This window comes from Panicum virgatum, chromosome 4N (genome assembly GCF_016808335.1).
Source record: "Panicum virgatum strain AP13 chromosome 4N, P.virgatum_v5, whole genome shotgun sequence".
In the NCBI taxonomy this organism is placed as follows: domain Eukaryota; kingdom Viridiplantae; phylum Streptophyta; class Magnoliopsida; order Poales; family Poaceae; genus Panicum; species Panicum virgatum.
The window spans coordinates 47895605-47913364 of record NC_053148.1 but is presented as its reverse complement, the minus strand read 5'-3'; the positions used below and the strand labels follow the sequence as shown (position 1 = coordinate 47913364).

Sequence of the window (17760 nt, the reverse complement as noted above, 5' to 3'; positions counted from 1 at the left end):
TGTGGTTCGCCGGAGCCGAGAGGATCTTTTGTTGGGCCGAGCTTTCCTAGCTCTGCGCATGCTGGCCCACGGCCCATAACTTAGGGCCGGCCCATTATTTTCTTTTCTTTTTCTCGAAAGGGGCGGGGCCTTCAAAACGGACCGAGAAGACCTGTAATATTACAAGCCCATACTTAACAGATGCCATGACTCATTGACTCGGGAGGTTGTTTATGCTTGCGATTTGTAAGCGTGTTTCCAGTCGATTTTTAACGCTTAGATCTGCTTTAACTTTAAAATTGCATCATATTAATTACTAAGTATCACGTTTATCTAGCATCTAGGCTCCAAAACGCAAGGTAAATACTTGCGCAGCGACTGGTTATGAGATGGAGCTTTGTTTTTTTTAGGGGAACTACGACAGGAAAGTAACCAGCCTGAACATTTTTATTGATGCTAAATTGTTGCATAGAAGAATTTTGGAAAGGAGGGTAGATGGAGAAAAGAGTTTATATCAAGGGTTTACACTTCCTATATAAGAGATGGAGCTTTGTGGAGCTGTGGTCTTGCAAGCATGCATTTCAACAATTCATTAGGTGAGGTCAAGTACAGTAAGCACATGTTCTAACAAATATAAGTAGGTCGCCATCCATACAAACTATAACTAGACAATTATTTTCCCATGCACCATATATGGAAGGAGAAAAGTCTTTGGATACCAACATGGATAGAGAGCCCAGGTTAGGATGCAATGCAAGTCGACTTCACCTCAGAGTCTGTCCAGATCACCGATGTGCCCACAGGTATCCCCAAACTGATCCTGGCCACACAAACACCACCCAGAGAGATGCGCTCTTGTCCCCCCCCCCCCCCCCCCCCACAAAAGGAATCGCTTACCATGCCACTACTTGTAATCCACTTGAGAGGAGGAAAGAAAGAAAAAAAAAGAGATAAGGACTTGAACCGAGAAAGCGCACGAAAACTGCTCTCCACTGACAAGCAAACCTGATCTGCATCTGCAAGTAGATATAGATCTGACTGGAGTGGAGCTTGCAAATTGCCTTGGCCGGCCGGCCGGTGCTAGCGGCCAGCAGCTGATGTGCATGTGAGCCACGGCCGGCCGGCCAGCCAGCCAGCCAGTTTGATGGTGCTCGTGCTGGCCATGGCCAGTGCAGATGCAAACATGGCGGCATCACCTGTGCGGATCACGACACCGGCGAAAAGGATTAACGGCAGATAGCCTGTCGGCCTTTGGAGGGGAGTGCGGCGGTGACAGATAGTTGCTTACATTATTTGGCTGCTGCTGATGCCTGGTCCTCCTGATTTGGGATCCATGCGTTTGATTCCATCCCCAGTGCCAGTGCAGTAGCATCAGAGAAGGCAATAGCGTCATTTCCATGTGTATCTGCAGTTTTGTTTCAGAATATACAAGTGAGCTGCAAATATTTCCCATGTGCAACAGGATTTTCAAACAGTGCTAAGGAACCAAGAAACTATGTTTCTAACTCTTTACGAACAAGCTGTCTGCTATGTCCGATAAACAGTCTACGAGCACAGACAGCAACAACCAATCTGATCGCTGTCAAGCTTATCCGCGTATATGAGGTGATGCTACTGGTTTTGCTTTTGCGTGGTACGTGGATGGCCATGATGCTGCAAAGTTCCTTTCCAACTTTCCAAGTTAGCTAGATATTTATAGTTTTCGGATGTATTCTTTTTTTTTAGCTCGCGAAAGGTAATTTAGGTTTCCTTTAGCTCCTCTATGTCTGTTTTCAGAGTTGTATCGAGTTCTTACTGAGCTTTCAAAAGAACTGTGGGCTGAGTCCCCAGGAACTGCTCTGTAAACGTTCTCTTGTCTTTTAAAGACGGGGGCATGAGCCCTAATACTCTAAAAAAAGGTAATTTAGGGATCAATACAAGTAAGAACAGCAATGGTGTCAGTATCACACTACTTCCACAACGAGGGTGGATATAGGCTACTCTCACCTGGGAGGTATACTACTGGTGGCAACCAACCTAGACACAAGTAGTGTTTTCCCAAATGAAAACTAAAACAAAACAAAAAAAAATGAGGTCAACAGTTTAAAGATGCTATATCCAAGTGCTCATCCTTTTCAAGAAAACAGTGACTGTGATTTCAGAATCCCTTCTTTCGCGGAGAAGATAGGAAACCCTATAAGAAGTGAATGCATATTGGAGTTGGAATACATGACATGCAGCATACATAGGCCTATCATTGGTCCCGGCATTAAATCTTTAGTTGTTGACAAAGGAATCTTGGAAAGCCAAGTGATAGGCACCATAATCTTATCCTATGCATGTACTACTACTGTCCTATGTGTGTACCATAACAGAGAAAATCACGTTAAGCTCTTCCAGCAATCTTGCATCTAGCTATAGATAACGTTCATGTGGCGAGACTGGGAAAGATTCAAGGGCATCCATGTAACGAAACGAAGTCAAACCCGATAAATATTTAGAATATTTTGCACATCAGGAGTTTCATAAGTACTGAATCTACTACATCAAATCATGAACGGATCAACAGCCTGGTGTGCAGCAAGTCAACTAAGCAACTCAAATGTGATTTAGATCAGCAGGAGGCATTAGTTTAGTACCTGTGTCGGTGGGATGAATGAATTAGCAAGATCCTGGCTTTGAGATCCAGCCGTCCAAGAACACTGGGAAGGCAGGGACGGAACATGCTGAGGCAACAGTACAGCAACAACCTGTCCAGGTTAAAGAAACACACACAAAGGGACTTGCAACTCACATGGATGCTTAAACGCCAATTTACTTTTCTGAGGCTGTGGGCAGATCCCAGAGTCGGGATTGTAACGAGGATGGACAGCATAGGATAAATCATGGCTGTGGGCCCCTGGTATCTTCAGATCTCTACTGCAAACTACCAACATGTGAAGATATGTATGGCCTAGCTTATCTATCACACAAGAGAGAGGTTGCCAAGTCCAAAACCTTGATATCTTCAATCCCGGCAAAACCTGTGTGGAATATCTGCTTCACATGTTATTAGGCTGGCTTCTTGTTTCATTAAACCAACCAGATTTGCCTCTCCGATTGGTTGATGGATGCACTTCCCTGATCTTTCCTTGAGTTTGTTAAACAAATAGCGACACGGCATACGTCCTGCCAACGATCTCCAACTTCGCAGCTTTTGCATTGCTGCCCTTGCACCCGGCTTACCCTTCAGCTTCACACACAGCTTGTCAGCCATTGCACTACTACCTTTTCTTCCGTTTTAGATGGCATCTCCTGTTTCTACTAAAAAAGTATGAAGCTTGCTTCATAAGCACAAGGAGAGAGAGCCTGGCAGCTACTCACAAATTTTCTTCCTCAGAGGTGTTCTGTAGTTAAGGCTCTGAAATGAGTAATGGGTGCTGAGGATAGACTTAACCAAGCTTCCTCCAATTCAGCTATCTGCTAGCATATGGAGGTTGCCAGAGGTCACGACCTGTAACCAAAGAAGAGGAAAAATGGGAGATAAGCAGCTGAAACATGAGAAACCAGGCCATAAGGTGAGTAAATCTCCATGCAATTCCCTCTTTACTTGATTCTTGATTCAGTGTCAACCCAATATCGATTGTCACCTGCCTTCATACTCTGCAGTCAACAATATAATTGACTGGCAAGCATAGTGAAACTGACACAGGCTACAGTTTTAAATTTCTAGACAATTTTCTCCAATCCTATAAGATGGCTGCCACTGAAGTTACTGACCTTCCAAACTGGTGTTTTCAGGAATGGCTGCTGATCTGCTTGGTACTCACAGAATCCTCCTTGCCTTATTGGAGATAAAGGAATCCATCACAAGGGATACAAAGAGTAGAGATTCTATCAAGAAGATAGCCAAATTATTGCTGAAAGTTAGTGGACAAAAGCCATTGTACTCCTTGGAAGAGCCAATGGACGAGTATTTCAAGCATGATAGTAAGGAATCTGTTCGGAGAACAATCATGGAGCATGATAAGGTCTTCAGACAGCAGGTACACAACAAGTAGCCCTGTAATCTTGTTAGCCATCTCATAAATGATAGGATTCATCAGATATCTAAAGAAATCAGAAGCAAGTAGATCAGACACTCCCGAGCAAATTTTCCCCTTGAAAATGCAGGAGAGCTGTGCTTTAAGAACAGATACTCCTTAGCTCCCGGTTCGGGGGCCGCCAAACTCTTGTATTTAAACTCTTTTTCCTACCTTAATTGAGAGGCAGAGCTCCTGCCATTGCGTTTCAAAAAAAATTAAGAACAGAGACTCCTGAAACTTTTGATTTTGCAACGTATATTTGTACATAGAAATGAGCAAATTAACAGATTGTTCAAGGTTCTTGTTATGATGTAGTGCATACTACTACTTACTATGAATACACTTTCATCTTTCTAGAGGTAGGTTGACGGCCAATTGCTAATCATATCTAAGTTATCCTTTAATTCCAGCAACACATAACCTTTGCATTTATACTGTCTTTTTGCATCAGGTGCACGAACTGCATCGGCTATATTATGTACAGAAATCGCTAATGACTGAAGGTGGTTGTGGGAAGCATAGTTTCCAATCTAGAACAGAAGAAACTCAAGAAATGGTGCAGGGATCAAGATCAAACCACAACAGAAGTCCTTCCACCTCAGAGACTAATCAACCGGCTTGCCTTGGTATTGCACAACAATCTGCTCCTCCACAAGTACCTGAACAATTAGGTCTTCAAGAATGCAGGCCAAGGACATGCTTAAGCCTCTTTAGTGAAGACAATTCAGCAGTCAAAGGAGGAAACGGCACAGAAAACCCAGTAGACAGCCATAAAGCAGTTAAGGATGAAAATTGGAGTGCCACTGTTGAGAGTGATCTTGACCTCAAACTAAGTATCGGCCCCAGTTCACCTGCAACACAAAAACCACACTGGCTATTCTCGGGCAGCAGGGATAGGAACCTTTCTGGTCAGCATCGATGAAACAAATTGGTTAACTGGACCAGTTAGTTAGAGGTGTAATGGCACAGTGCTATAGTTTCACTATGTGGAAGACAAAGCCTCCATAAAAAAGGGCATATGCATTTGTGGAAATACATGTCTAAAGAAGATTGCAAAATTTTAACTCCCAAGACATCTGAGGGAAAAAAAATGCAGCTTCGAAATACTTCCATCAAATTTTGATCAGAATTATTTCTTAGTCACTAGAAATCTTTATGCTAATATCTAGGGCCTGTCAGTCTGTCAGGCATGAATACTAGCAAGAACTGCATTAATACAATACCAAGCAAAGAATTGGTGGAAGTTCAGTTCTTGTTTTGTCTTGCCCATAATGTAGAGTTTCAGAACAAAGAGGAAACTACATCAAGCAAACATCATATTTGGAAAAAAAAATCTGATTTCAGTTTTCCCATAGAAATAGTTACATACTAATATCCACTGCTGTCACAAAAACGAGTTTCTCCTATAGCATGTGTGTTCTACATATTCAATGCTTCATCAATTTTCAAAGTTAATACAAACACTTTCCAAATCGAACACCGAACTACTCTATTATCGAAACATTGACAACTAGGTCTGCGTCATGTATCTATTCTTAATCTGAAGTTAGCTTGTTCTGGAATTCAAAGCTGAGTGTTCTATGTTCAGAAACAAGCCAAATGAATAAGTTAGACAACTGATCATTTGAGACTATTCTGCCACTTATTTACTTATTGAAAACTCATATTCTGTGTTCACCAGAATCCACCACAGGAGCATTCTCCATCGTTGAAGTGATGGAATCTCATATTGTCCCTGACAATAATGTTGATGGACTCAACTTTTGACACCAAACACATAAACAAATGGCAGTCCTCACAGATCCTTAGATTCTTTACGATCCTAATTGTAGTTCCAGACCCTAGTATGAGCAATCCAAACGACAGAGCAAGCTTCTCGCTGTGACCCATTAACAGTCTTTCTTTCTCTTGCTCACTTACATCATAAACAATTGAACTCAGATGTGGCACGTAACCTGCAAGCTTCAATTTTGCTACTAACTCCAGCAATGCCTTCTTTATTTCACTTGTCCTTGGGTGAGTATTATCACCAGCAAAGAACTGATGCACCAAACCATCCTGGCCTTCAAACCAGCTAACTGCAGGGTCCTTTTTCAGCCTCCGATTTCTCATCAGTTTCCTAACCTTCGACACTTCATCCCACTCTCCTGCTGATGCAAGTGTATTTGATAACAAGACATAGTTCCCTATGCCCTCTGGCTCGAGCTTAAAAAGGTGTTTAGCGGCAACCTTAGCAACTTCAGTATTTCTGTGGATTCGGCAAGCGCCTAGCAGTGCCCCCCAGACAGCACCATGAGGCTCCACGGTCATTGACTTCACTAGATCAAGGGCTTCAATCACCAATCCAGCCCGACCAAGCAAATCCACCATACAAGCATAGTGATCTGCGGAAGGCAATATCCCATACCTGTCCTTCATCTGTGCAAAGTAGAAGCGCCCTTCTCTAACCATCCCTGCATGGCTGCAAGCTGCCAGTACTCCGATGAAGGTAACATGGTTCGGTTTCACATCTGCTCTGCTAAGCATGTCGTTGAACAAAGCAATTGCATCATTAGCCCTCCCGTGTGATGCTAGGCCAACTATCATTGAGCTATAAGTGTACACGTTTTTCTCTTTCATCCCTTCAAAAACCCTACACGCCTCGTCAATGAGACCGCACTTGGCATACATATCCACCAACCCTGACCCAACAACCACATTCCTTCCGAAACCATTCTGTTCTGCAATCTCCTGAACCCAGGAGGCACGCCTCACCGCACCAAGCTGAGCACAAGCTGAGATGGCGCCAGTCAGTGAAACCTCATCAATGGCCATGCCCTCGGCCGCCATCTGCTCAAATACCTCCAATGCCTTCACTGGCATGGCATTCTGGGCATACCCAGTGACCATCGCTGTCCACGCCACCATATCCTTCACCGGACACTGCACAAACACCTCTTCAGCTGACCCCATATCCCCACGTTTAGAGTACGCCACCACAATGCTTGTCCAGGAAATCTCATCCTTCACTATCATATCATCAAACACCTTACGTGCAGCACCGACATCGCCACATGCAACATAAGCACCCATCAGCGAGTTCTCAACAAACCGACGCTTATCGAACCCTCCTAGAAGGATCGAGACCGCGTGGGCGGCGGCTGCAGCGGTCAGGGAGCGCGCGGCTGCCGCGGACTTGGCCAGCGGGGAGAACGCGAACGGGAGGAACGGGAGCTCGCCGCCGCGCGCGCGGCGGAGCCACGAGAAGAGGCGGAAGGTCTCCAGGGGCGGCTGCGTGATGTGACAGAAGCGGAGGAGGGCGGTGGCGAGGAAAGGGTCGGGCGGCGAGAGGGAGTTGAAGACGGCGGCCGCGTAGCGGAGCGGCGCGCGCGCGGGCGGGAGCTGGAGCGGGAGCGGGAGCGGGAGCGCGGCGAGGCGGCGGAGCAGGCGGGAGAGGATCAACGGGACGGAGGTCTTCGGGACGGGCAGGCGGACGACGAGCGCGTGGATGTGATGGAGGTGCGGGAGGGAGGGCGAGGAGGCTACGGCGGCGAGCAGCAGCGAGGTGAGCGACGGCGGCGGGAGGAGCGGCAGCGGCAGGTCGGGCGGCGGGCGCGGGGGCGGCTGTGGTGGAGCGGGGAGCCGCGCGGTGGGGTGGCGCGGGGCGAGGTGCACCATGCCGGCGTCGCTGCGTCATCGACGTGCGGCGCCGCGGCGCAGGTGTGAAGCGAGGTGCGGCGCCATGGGAGACGACGGGCGACCCGGTTCGAAACGAGAAATTTCATTGAGTAAGTTTCAGTGGCGGTCCTCGAACTTTTCCGCGTTCACATTCCGGTCCCGGTACTTACAAAACGTGCATTCAACGTCCTAAACTTGTTTTATTGTATCATTGTTGGTCCAAACAGCCCCTGCGCGCGTCTGACACCTGACACCGTGGATTTGGCGGGATTTTTGCCGCCTTTGCAATTGTTTCCACCCAATCTATGTATGCAAGTTTGCATCTAAGCCCTTGAAGCCCCTAAAAATCTAGTAATAATGATATTTGTACGAGAAGGAGATAATACAGTAGATTAATAGCTGGGAATTGCATCTAGCTTAATATACCATATGACCATCGCATCCAGATAAGGTTTTTGGTGCTAGCACCATGGATCAGAGCCCTGATTTAGTTCTTTTACAGAGCTCAAACAACTCTTCGACACATCTAGCTAGGAGATATTAAATGATGTAAGCTTCCAGACATAGTTTTGGAGCAAATTACATCACAAAAGAAATCTATCTTTCATTCACAAAAGCTCAAACAACTCCATTCACAAAAGCTCAAACAACTCTTCCAGACAAAAGCTGCTAGGCCATCTTTTGTGCGCTCAAAGCTCATGTAGGACATAGTGGCGACTCCATTTGCAAAGGCAAGGCTGGCGACTCCATTTGCCCTAGATACTACGATTGCAAGGCATTGAGCCACGGGGTAAACTGCGAGACAAAACAATAGCAACATCCCTGCTCTAGCCGGACAAGAAAGCGAACGGCCGGGTAGCACTAGGCCGCGCCTCACGGCAGGCACATGGTCTGGCCGCTGCACGTGTACTTGCCCGTCCAATCCTGTGATAGGGAGAAGGAAGCTGTTAGCTGATTTAGCCTGGGTTAACAACAACCCAAATAAGGGAGAGGTAGACCGGCAGCTGTAGCAATGCGTATGTTGTCCTTATTTTGTCATTATACATGAATATCCAAATCCAATTAGCCAATTAGGAAATATCAGGCTCTAAGGTAACTATTGGCGGCCCATTGAAATTCTTTGATTGTGTTCCGTCCAACAAAATTTAGGCCTGGACATGAGTCATGACAGGAGAGAAGAACGAACGTCACTTGCACCTGATGGCCGGGACATGATGAGAGGAGATTGCTGTTGTGGGAGCCTCCTGACACTGATACTGGACATATCAAAATCAATGTTGATGATGTTGTCTCTATGCAGAATCACAAGCTGGTATTGGCCTTGTGAGTGGGGATCACACATGTAAAGTCATACTTTCAGCCTACATAGATTATTTAGTCCGACTGTATGGCGGTCATTCACTACTATCGAAATAAGGGGCCCGCCATACTTATTCTGTTATTCACCAACCAAGAGGCTACATATTGCAAGAATGCTTCAAAATTAGTATCGAGTCATGTGAAAGAGAGCAGAACAATATCACAAATGATCTAGCTTAGACCACGAAGCTGCTAAACCATAGCGTAGTATGGCATGATCGCTCTCTGAAGCGTTAAAAGCAATAAATATCTTTAATTGCTTGGATAGTATAATCCCCTTCTGAAGTGTTTGAATAATTAATAAAATTTTCTCTTTACTTGCAAAAAAATATGAAACTAGAATACATTTTAGCTCTTTTTGCGGGTACATTTTTAGCTTTCTCAATCGAGGAGCACGCATACCCACAGTAGAGATCCATGTACAATTGTTCCCAAGCATCCGAGGCACAAGGAAGCAGCCTAGCTATGAGCAACATGGGAAAAAGTTCAATTGTGCAGCCCTTTAACGGAGAATAAGAGCAAAAACATGTTATGTTTTGCTCCAGATACAATGATTCAATTTTCTAAAAACGAGAGAACAATTGTGGCATTTTTTTAGAGAAGCTAAGTTGTTACATCGATCATTCTCAGCTCAATTGATCACGAATGAAAGGTAAAGGTATACACAAAACAAAGAATACAAAAGAAGAATATATTATTGTTTCTCCATTTGTTATTGGGAAATATATACATAGCGACTACCTCCAACGCTTTGTTTGCCGAATGGATATTTCCCCTTAAATCCGCTGTAGCAAGGATCAAAATCGAAGCCAAAAGATCTTTTGAAGACAGTTTGCATAAAGGGGTACACCATTTTTTCTCGAAAACAACAATGGTTTGGTGTAGGTATTATGTAGATGTGATGTGGTTTCAAACTTGAAGGCAATGGGATTATGCACAATTTTGAGAGGGGCTAATAATTTTTTTTTGGAGAGATCATGGAGACTTGGAGAGGCACAAATTGATGGTAACACATGGGGAACAACTACTATCAAAATTTAGAAATGAGAAAAAAAATGTGAGGATGGTGTGGCCATGGTAGAGATTTGACACGATTGCAATCTACATGATGATGAAAGAGGGCAAGATTTCAAGAGGCTGACGACAACCGTGGTGAAAGCAATGTGTTAGCCATGAAGAAGCGCAGTTGGACAACAAATTTGGAGAAGCCTCCACGAGCAGAAGATAGAAGAGGAAGGGCAGTAGGGCTAAGAAACAATCTCAATCTAGAAAGTGATGAGAGTTAGTGCTCGACTTGGAGAGCGCACGTCGCAACACAATCCCTATCGAGTCAGGAGGTCATGTATCACCCTGACATACCAGAGCATCGATGTCATCACCGAGCTGAGGCATTGTGATGACCACGGGCAATGATGAGAGACAAAGTGAGCACATGACCTGTTTGAGATTGCTTCACTCCAGTTTTCCAGGTCCACTCCAGAAACTCCATGGTGGTGTATCTCCACAAATTTCTGAAGCACCACTTTACATGGCTTTCAAATCCACAAAAATGCATGAACTAGGAGGGGAGGCCTTCATATTCATGAAGACAGCTACTCTAAGTTTTGTGGAGTAATGGTGTTTGAATTGGGAGCGACTCCACAACTTGAAGCTGAAATATCTAGAGTGGAACAGTCTTATATTAATTAGTTAGGAAAGGATTGTATATTACCAATACAACGATGAGTTTGCTAACCCTGGTGCATGATTAATGGTGGAAAAAGGTACAATCACCGTAAGAAAAAGATAATCTAGCTTATGCGCATTAAGGTATCATTTCAAAATTCAAACTCAATTAAATTAATAATATTATCTCTAATCGATACTCATCTGGATCGTCTTTTAATGGTTTAAGGAATTTATCACATAGCAAAGACTCTGAAACAAAAATTTACATAACCAGCTAATAATTAAAAAATATACTCATGTTAAGAAATTTTAAAGTGTATATTGAGTTAAAAAATATCTCTACATAAACTGTTCCCTTTTTCTTCTTACCCATATTACCAAAAGAATAAGGCACAAAATATGATGGTGAAGAAAACATAGGCGATATCTTCAGTCTAGATCATTAGGACTTCCATAACAGGATTAAATGAAACTATACACCCGTTTCTTCAAGTAATAAAACTTAAATATCAACATAAAAAATACTAGCTACTGCGCGGGTCACCTTCCTAGTTACAAACATATACTATCAATAAAAAGTAAAGCTAGATGCTGGCCAGCGCGGCCGTTGTCGAGTGCTGGACGGGGGACGGCGACGGCGACAGCGTCATCACCATCGAGGAGTTCAGGCTCATGGCCGACCTGCTCTAGATCGAGCCTAGGCTGCTGCACCTACGCTTGGAACGGTGTCTAGTATGTTCTGTGACCGTGGTGTTCATCTATGTACTGAGCTTGACAATAATCAAGTGCGTGTTTTTTTTTCGAAAAAAAGATTTCTCTGCAAATAATCAAGTGGATGTTCATATCTATGATCCTCCGTGGACTGAGCAACGTGCAAGAGAACGCGCGTGTTTACGGCCTCGTGAAGGCTGCAGGCTGCAGCCATGGAACAGAGCACCGGCCACCCTGCTCTAATGGTGGCGGGAAGCTAGAGTCTGAAGGTACGGTATGGCGCGGCCGCGGCGCGGCAGGGGAACCTCCAGTAGAACTCACCGCGGTGGCTGCTCACGGTGGAGGTGCTCCTGGATCTGATGAACACTTGGGAGCTCGCGCTCGGCATGGTGCCGCCGTTCGCCGTGCCGGCGCTCCGCGGCTTGAGGTAGCCGCCGGGCCCCACCCTTTTGGGTCCGGCTCTTGCTCGCCCGAGCATCCTCTTGAAGCGGTGAATGTGCAAATCGTGGCCGCACAAGTGCGATCAAACGGCTGCGACGGACCACAGGGTGGACGGTATTTCATTTACCGTCCACCCCCGGTCGTTGTTTCATTGCCCGACCACGCCAGGGTTTCGGTCTGTGCCTTGTCGAGCTCCGCGGCGGCTGCAGTCTCCCACGTGCCCGCGTTCGCCGTGCCCTGCGTCCGTCTGGGCGGCCGCCAATGGCGTCGTCGCCGCCATCGGATTTCGCGGCGAGCTTGCCTCCAATTCATACGAAAAGCCTATCGCCATCGCGCCGAGGAGTGGCTTGCCGCGCGCGCCGGCCGGCGCCGAACACAATGACTGGCTCGTCGTAGGTGCTCCTGGACGCGACGAGTGCCGGGAGTTGGGGCAGGGCGAGGTCAGCGCTGCAGTACGACGCGCCCTAGGTCGTGGTTGCAAAAGCTCCAATCTCATAGGCACAGCCATCGTCGGCACCGTCGGCAATGAGGAGTACTTCAAGCTCATGGCGACCTCATCGCCGGACCCTCGCTTCGTTGCTTGCATCCTGATCCTCGAAGTCCGACGCGGAGGACGCGGCAAGTAGGTACACGCCGGCGCCGTGGCGGCTGCCTCGCCGGCATGGAGGTACGGCGCGGCCGCCGCAGGGGAATGGCTCAGAACTCACCGCGACGGCTGGCTCGCGGTGGACGTGATGAACGTCGTGGAGCTTCAGCGCGCGGCTGCAGCCCGCCGCGCCGGCGCTCGATGGCTCGAGGTAGCCGCCGGCCCCCTCTTTTGATCCAACGACAGGCTTCCGCGGCCCCGAGAGTTGACTGTGGTCAATAACTTCTTCAAATCTCGGCCGTACAATCCCGATCAAATGGCCGCGAAGGACCCAAGGGGTGGACGGTAAATGAAATACCGTCCACCCCCTGTCGTTGTTTCGTCGCCCGACCAAGCTACGGCCAGGCCCCGCGTCTCGCCACGCGCGGCGCCGCTGCGCTCCGCCGTGCTCGAGCTTGTGTGCCGTGGCCACCCTCGCGTCCGGCGACGGCGAGGATGACGGTCATCTCCTTGTTGTCATCCGACTTGTGCTCATCCTCGGCTCTTCTCAGGGCAGACCTGCCGTCCCTGTTGCGGTTGCAGTTTGCCATGCCCGAGGTCAAGGCGCGACATGCTGGCGCGCGCCGACGCCGATGCCGACCGCGACGGGCGGCTCAGTGTCGAGGATCTCCTGGACGTGATGAACGCCGGGGAGCTCGCGCGCTCGGCGACCTGCTGCAGTCGGCGCTGCCCACGCTCGAGGGCGACGGGGGCGCGCAGGTCGGCGCGGACGAGCTCGCCAGGGCGCTCAGCGTCGTGGGCGCCGCCAGCGCCGAGGACTGCGCGGCCATCGTCGAGTGCCTGGACGGCGACGGCGACGGCGACGGCGACGGCGATGGCGCCATCACCATTGAGGAGTTCAGAGGCTCATGGCCGACCTGCTCTAGATCGAACCTACGCTGCCACACCTACACTTGGAAATTGGAACGGTTTCTAGTTTGCTGTGTACCCGTGGTGTTCATCTATGATATTCCGTGGGCTGAGTAACGTACAAGACGAAAACGCAAAGCTTGCAAGTCGAGAAGGCTGCAGGCGGCAGCCATGGACCAGAGCACCGGGCACCTCTGGTAGTGGTGGGAAGCTGGAAGGTATGGCGCGGCCGCGCGGCATGGGAATGGCTCCAGTGGAACTCACCGCGGCGGCTGACTCACGGTGGAGGTGCTCCTGGACCTGATGAACGCCGGGGTGCTCGCGCTAGGTGCGCTGCCGCCGTCCGCCGTGCCGGCACTCGCGGTTCGAGGTCGCCGCCGGGCCCACCCTTTCCGTCCGGCTCTTGCTCGCCCGAGAGGTGACAGCGGTCAATAAAACCCGCGAATTATCCCCTTGTAACGGTGAGTCTGCAAATCACGGCCGCACAAGTCCGATCGAACGGCTTCGACGGACCCAGGGGTGGACGGTATTTCGTTTACCGTCCACCCCCTAAGTCGTTATTTCGTTACCGACCACGCCAGTCGCCATGCCCAGGGCGGCAGGCCTTTCTGTCCATGTGTAGCCAAGCGCGGCGGCTGCTGCAGTCCGCCGTTTGCCCGGGCTCGAAGCCACCCATCCCGTCCAGCGACGGCGACGCCCGACCCCGACGGTCTCCTCCATGTTGATAGCGCAGGAACACCTGGACTGGACACCATGAACGCCGGCAGTTCGAGCTGGGCTCGCTGTTGCTGCTGCTGCAGTGCTGCCTGCAGATCGATTGAGGCCCAGAGGCGCGGTCGAGCTCGGGGTCGCACCTAGCGTCGTAGGCACACAGGCACAAAAGCCCGCGACGGCGCCATCAGCAATGAGGAGTTCAAGTTCATGGCCGACCTCGTCGCTGCCCCCGGGCTTTGCTGCTTGCACCCTGAGCCTCGAGTCCGATGCGGAGGACGCAGCGTGCAGGTACGCGCCGACGCCGCTTGCAACTCGCCAAGCCGGCCTGCAGCCAGGGAAAAGAGGGTAACCGGCCACATCCGTGGTGGCACGAAGCTGGAGAATGGCGCACGGCTGCAGGGGAACGGCTCCGGCGGAACTCACCGCAGCAGCTGGCTCATGGAGTCATGGCGGATGCGATGGACGCCGTGGCACGCGGGTGCATTCAGCCGGCGCCTGCGCTCCTCGGCTCGAGGTAGGCGACGGACCCCCACCCTTTCGATGAGACTGCAAATCTTGGCCTCACAATCTCGATCAAACGGCTTTGAGGGACCCCAGGGGTGGACGGCATTTTAATTACCGTCCACCCCAGGTCGCTATTTCATTTCGCGACCACGCCATGGCTTCCGGCCGTGTCTCGCCGAGCGCGGCTGCTGCTGCAGTTCGCCATCCGCCCGCTCTCAAGGCCGCCCGTCCCGTCCGGCGAGGGCGAGGCGCCGATAACCGCCTCCTTGTTGATAGGACGCGGGAACTCTTGGACACCATGAACGCCGGCGGTTCGAGCTGCGCTCACTAGGGCTGCTGCAGTGCCGCCATGCCCGAGGTCACGCCGCACGCACGGACGCACCGACGCCTCCGAACGCAATGCCCGGCAAATCGTAGACGTATAAGCTCCTGGATGCGGTGAACTCCAGGGGTTTGGAGTTCAATTCGGACAGGGCGAGCTGTCGAGCTCAATGCTGCAGCCGGCAGCAGGGCGCGCCGCGCCCAAGTCGATCGAGGACCTGTTGGCGCGCTGGTCACGGTCAAACTCACAGTTACATCTAGCCTCCTAGGTAGAGCTGGCGACGGCGCCATTAGCGACACGGAGTTCAAGCTCATTGCCGAAGTCCAATTCGTAGGACGACGCGGTGGGCAGGCAGGTACGCGCCGACGCTGCTTGCAACTCGTCAAGCCTGCAGCCGTTGAACAGAGTACCGGCCACGTCTGATGGTGGTAGGCTCTGTTACGCGGATACTCCTAGGAGGTGGCGTATCCGTATCTGATACGTATCGGATACGGATACTCCCCGAATACACCTCGGATACATTTCTAGCTGTATCTTGAAAAAATGGATACGTATTTGCTTGGATACGCGTATCCGATACTTTTGGGCCAGATGGGATACAGCCCAAAGCAGTAATCAGCCCACTCAAATGATGTTTTGGTAGTAAGAGATGATACAAAATGATGAACTTGCTGCAATAGAACTAGATGAGCAGCAACTGAAGAACCCCTTGTGGAATCAGTTGTGCTTTTAGAGAAGGCTAGTTATAGAGGTAATGTTATATGGACATGCAAGTATTGCACATCTGAGTATATGGGAAGTTACTCAAGAGTAAAATCTCACTTGCTGAATATCTATGTGATATTTATATATAATTATTAATTATCCTGGCCGTATCCCCGTATCAGTGTTTTTTGGGAAAGTGCGTATCCGCGTATCCGATACGTATCGTATCCGATACCCGTACCAGTATCCGTGTAACATAGGTGGTAGGAAGCTGGAGGCCTGGAGCTGGAGGGCGGCACGGCATCAGGTGAACAACATCATTGGAACTCACTGCGGCAGATGGCTTCATGGAGTCGTGGCGGACGTGATGAACGCCGCGGTGCCGGTGCGCTGCTGGCTTCGCCGTGCCCCCACCCTTTTTATTCGACAACAGGCTCGTGGTCAATAATTTCTTCAAATGGTCCTTCTAGAACGGTAAATACGCAAATCTCGGTCGCAAAAGTTTGATCGGACGGCCGTGATGGGACCCTGGGGGTGGACAGTATTTCATTTACCGTCCACCCCGGCACCCCCCTGGTCGTTCCCGACCACGCCGGGCTTGCCCCTGGCGTCCGGCGGGCCGCTGCCGGACTCGTTGCCGCACTCGAGATTCGCGGCGTGCGTCGAAAAGCTTGTCGCCGAGGAATGGAGCGCCGCGCGCGCCGGCCGACGCCGAACACAATGGCTGGCTCATCCCTCGTCGTAGGTGCTCCTGGACGCGACGAACGCCGGGGGTTCGGGCAGGGCGAGCTCGGCGCTGCAGCAGTACGACGCGCCTTAGATCGTGGTTGCAACAGCACCAAGCCTCGTAGGCACAGCCATCGACGGCACCGTCAGCAATGAGGAGTTCAAGCTCATGGCGACCTCATCGCTGGTCCCGCGCTTCGCTGCTTGCATCCGGCGACGGTGACGGTCGCCTCCTCCTTGTGAACGGCTCTTCTTTGTCCTCCTCACCGTTGGGGAGCTCCTGCCGGAGTTCGGACTGGACTCTCCCGTTGCTGCGGCAGCTCGCCGTGCCCGAGGTCAAGGCCCGACGGCAGCTCAACGTTGACGTTAACTCGAGGGATAAGCAAGTGGGTAGGATGCTAATTTTGCAGGGACAGGAGCCTGTAGGAATTTTCTGACATCCTGTGTGCGCGCAGATCAATTTCTGTGTTTGGTTCTGTGCAATCTTTCGAAGAGTGCGATCCCACGGTACATTGCATGGATTTGGCCAGACAGAATGAAAAGGCGCGGAGATCAAAATTCAGGAATATGAACTCTGAAAGCATGAAGATACAGTGCCCCTGATGGTGTCAGGAACAGTTTCAGGAGCAGAGGAGCGGGGAGGGGGGGGGGGGCGTGCAACCTTTTACTCCAAAAAGAGATAATACAAAAAATTCAAACGGACGTCAAGAGCTGTGTACCCTGGTAAGATATTGCACTAAAACGTCCACTCCTCGAGCGTGCCCTGCACGCCGTTCTTGCGCCAAAAAGCAGGAGAGGGAGAGGCCTCGTACGTGGTCTCCTGGAATCGCAAAAAGGCGCTGGTTGGCCAAAAGCGACACCACCGTACCGGCCGGGCAGGGGCAGCTCCCCCGGTTCTTCACCGTCGCAGCCGACGGAGCCCGCCGGCGGCGGCATGGCTGCACGCAACGCTCACGGTTCCGCCCGCCGGCGCACACAGTTCCGGGCAAAAGAGCGGTGCACTCCTGGGGAGCGTTCGAGTAGTGCGAAGGCACGGTGCCAATCAGCATCTCGATGCCTCTAGTGGTGGCAAGACTTTATTAGACGCAAAAGCATGATGTGCTCAACTTGCTTGGGGGTAAATGGGGTGCCACTACTCTCGATCGTGTTCGTTAAACCGGTCGGCCGCTCTAATCCTACCCGCGGCCGTGCAGAGGGCTCGTCCAAACCCGAGTACCTTATCACCCATCGGTGGAGGCCCTGAAGCCGCCCTACCCACCACATCAGTTTGGTCACATGTTGATGGACAGTGGCGGATCCACGATTTGCCCTTTGGGAGGGCTCATCCCCCTTCTTCTTCCTCCAGCCCCCCCATTTCTTCTTCCTCCCTCCTTTCTTTCCCCTTCTTCTCCCTCCCTTCTTGCCTCTACTTTCCATGGAGTTTCGGGGAGGGGGGG

At 50.3% G+C, this 17760-nt stretch overlaps 2 protein-coding genes and 2 pseudogenes across 6 annotated transcripts; 2 read left to right on the top strand and 2 right to left on the bottom strand.

The window, feature by feature from the left end:
- Positions 1-849: 849 nt before the first annotated feature.
- On the bottom strand, positions 850-3856 carry LOC120668618. 5 transcript variants are annotated; one of them, XR_005672499.1, is made up of 6 exons: positions 3718-3856; positions 3548-3600; positions 2753-3451; positions 2598-2660; positions 1268-1384; positions 858-1175 (listed from the first exon to the last, which is right to left on the bottom strand). XR_005672499.1 is itself a non-coding variant. In XM_039948361.1 (5 exons), exons 1-5 carry the CDS (start codon positions 2843-2845, stop codon positions 873-875), a joined length of 489 nt encoding a protein of 162 aa, XP_039804295.1. In that variant the 5' UTR covers positions 2846-2876; the 3' UTR covers positions 850-872. The 5 variants fall into 5 exon arrangements, 1 of the variants encoding a protein (XP_039804295.1); XM_039948361.1 differs by lacking the exons at positions 3548-3600; positions 3718-3856 and having other exon boundaries at positions 850-897; positions 985-1175; positions 2753-2876; XR_005672500.1 differs by lacking the exon at positions 3548-3600 and having other exon boundaries at positions 3718-3854.
- LOC120668616 lies at positions 3241-5165 on the top strand (annotated as a pseudogene).
- Positions 5166-5317: 152 nt separating this feature from the next.
- LOC120668615 (pentatricopeptide repeat-containing protein At5g44230-like) lies at positions 5318-7774 on the bottom strand. The gene has a single exon (XM_039948358.1). It carries the CDS (start codon positions 7677-7679, stop codon positions 5697-5699), a length of 1983 nt encoding a protein of 660 aa, XP_039804292.1. The 5' UTR covers positions 7680-7774; the 3' UTR covers positions 5318-5696.
- A 5280-nt stretch (positions 7775-13054) lies between these two features.
- On the top strand, positions 13055-13470 carry LOC120669488 (annotated as a pseudogene).
- The last annotated feature ends 4290 nt before the right edge of the window (positions 13471-17760 follow it).

Excerpts from the sequence above, each read along its gene's own strand:
- LOC120668618 (XM_039948361.1), bottom strand. The coding sequence starts at position 2,845 with ATGATTTATCCTATGCTGTCCATCCTCGTTACAATCCCGACTCTGGGA. Across the intron at positions 1,385-2,597 it reads CATTCATCCCACCGACACAG|ATACACATGGAAATGACGCT; the intron begins GTACTAAACTAA and ends ACAAAACTGCAG. Across the intron at positions 1,176-1,267 it reads ATCAGCAGCAGCCAAATAAT|GTGATGCCGCCATGTTTGCA; the intron begins GTAAGCAACTAT and ends TGATCCGCACAG.
- LOC120668615 (XM_039948358.1), bottom strand. The coding sequence starts at position 7,679 with ATGGTGCACCTCGCCCCGCGCCACCCCACCGCGCGGCTCCCCGCTCCA.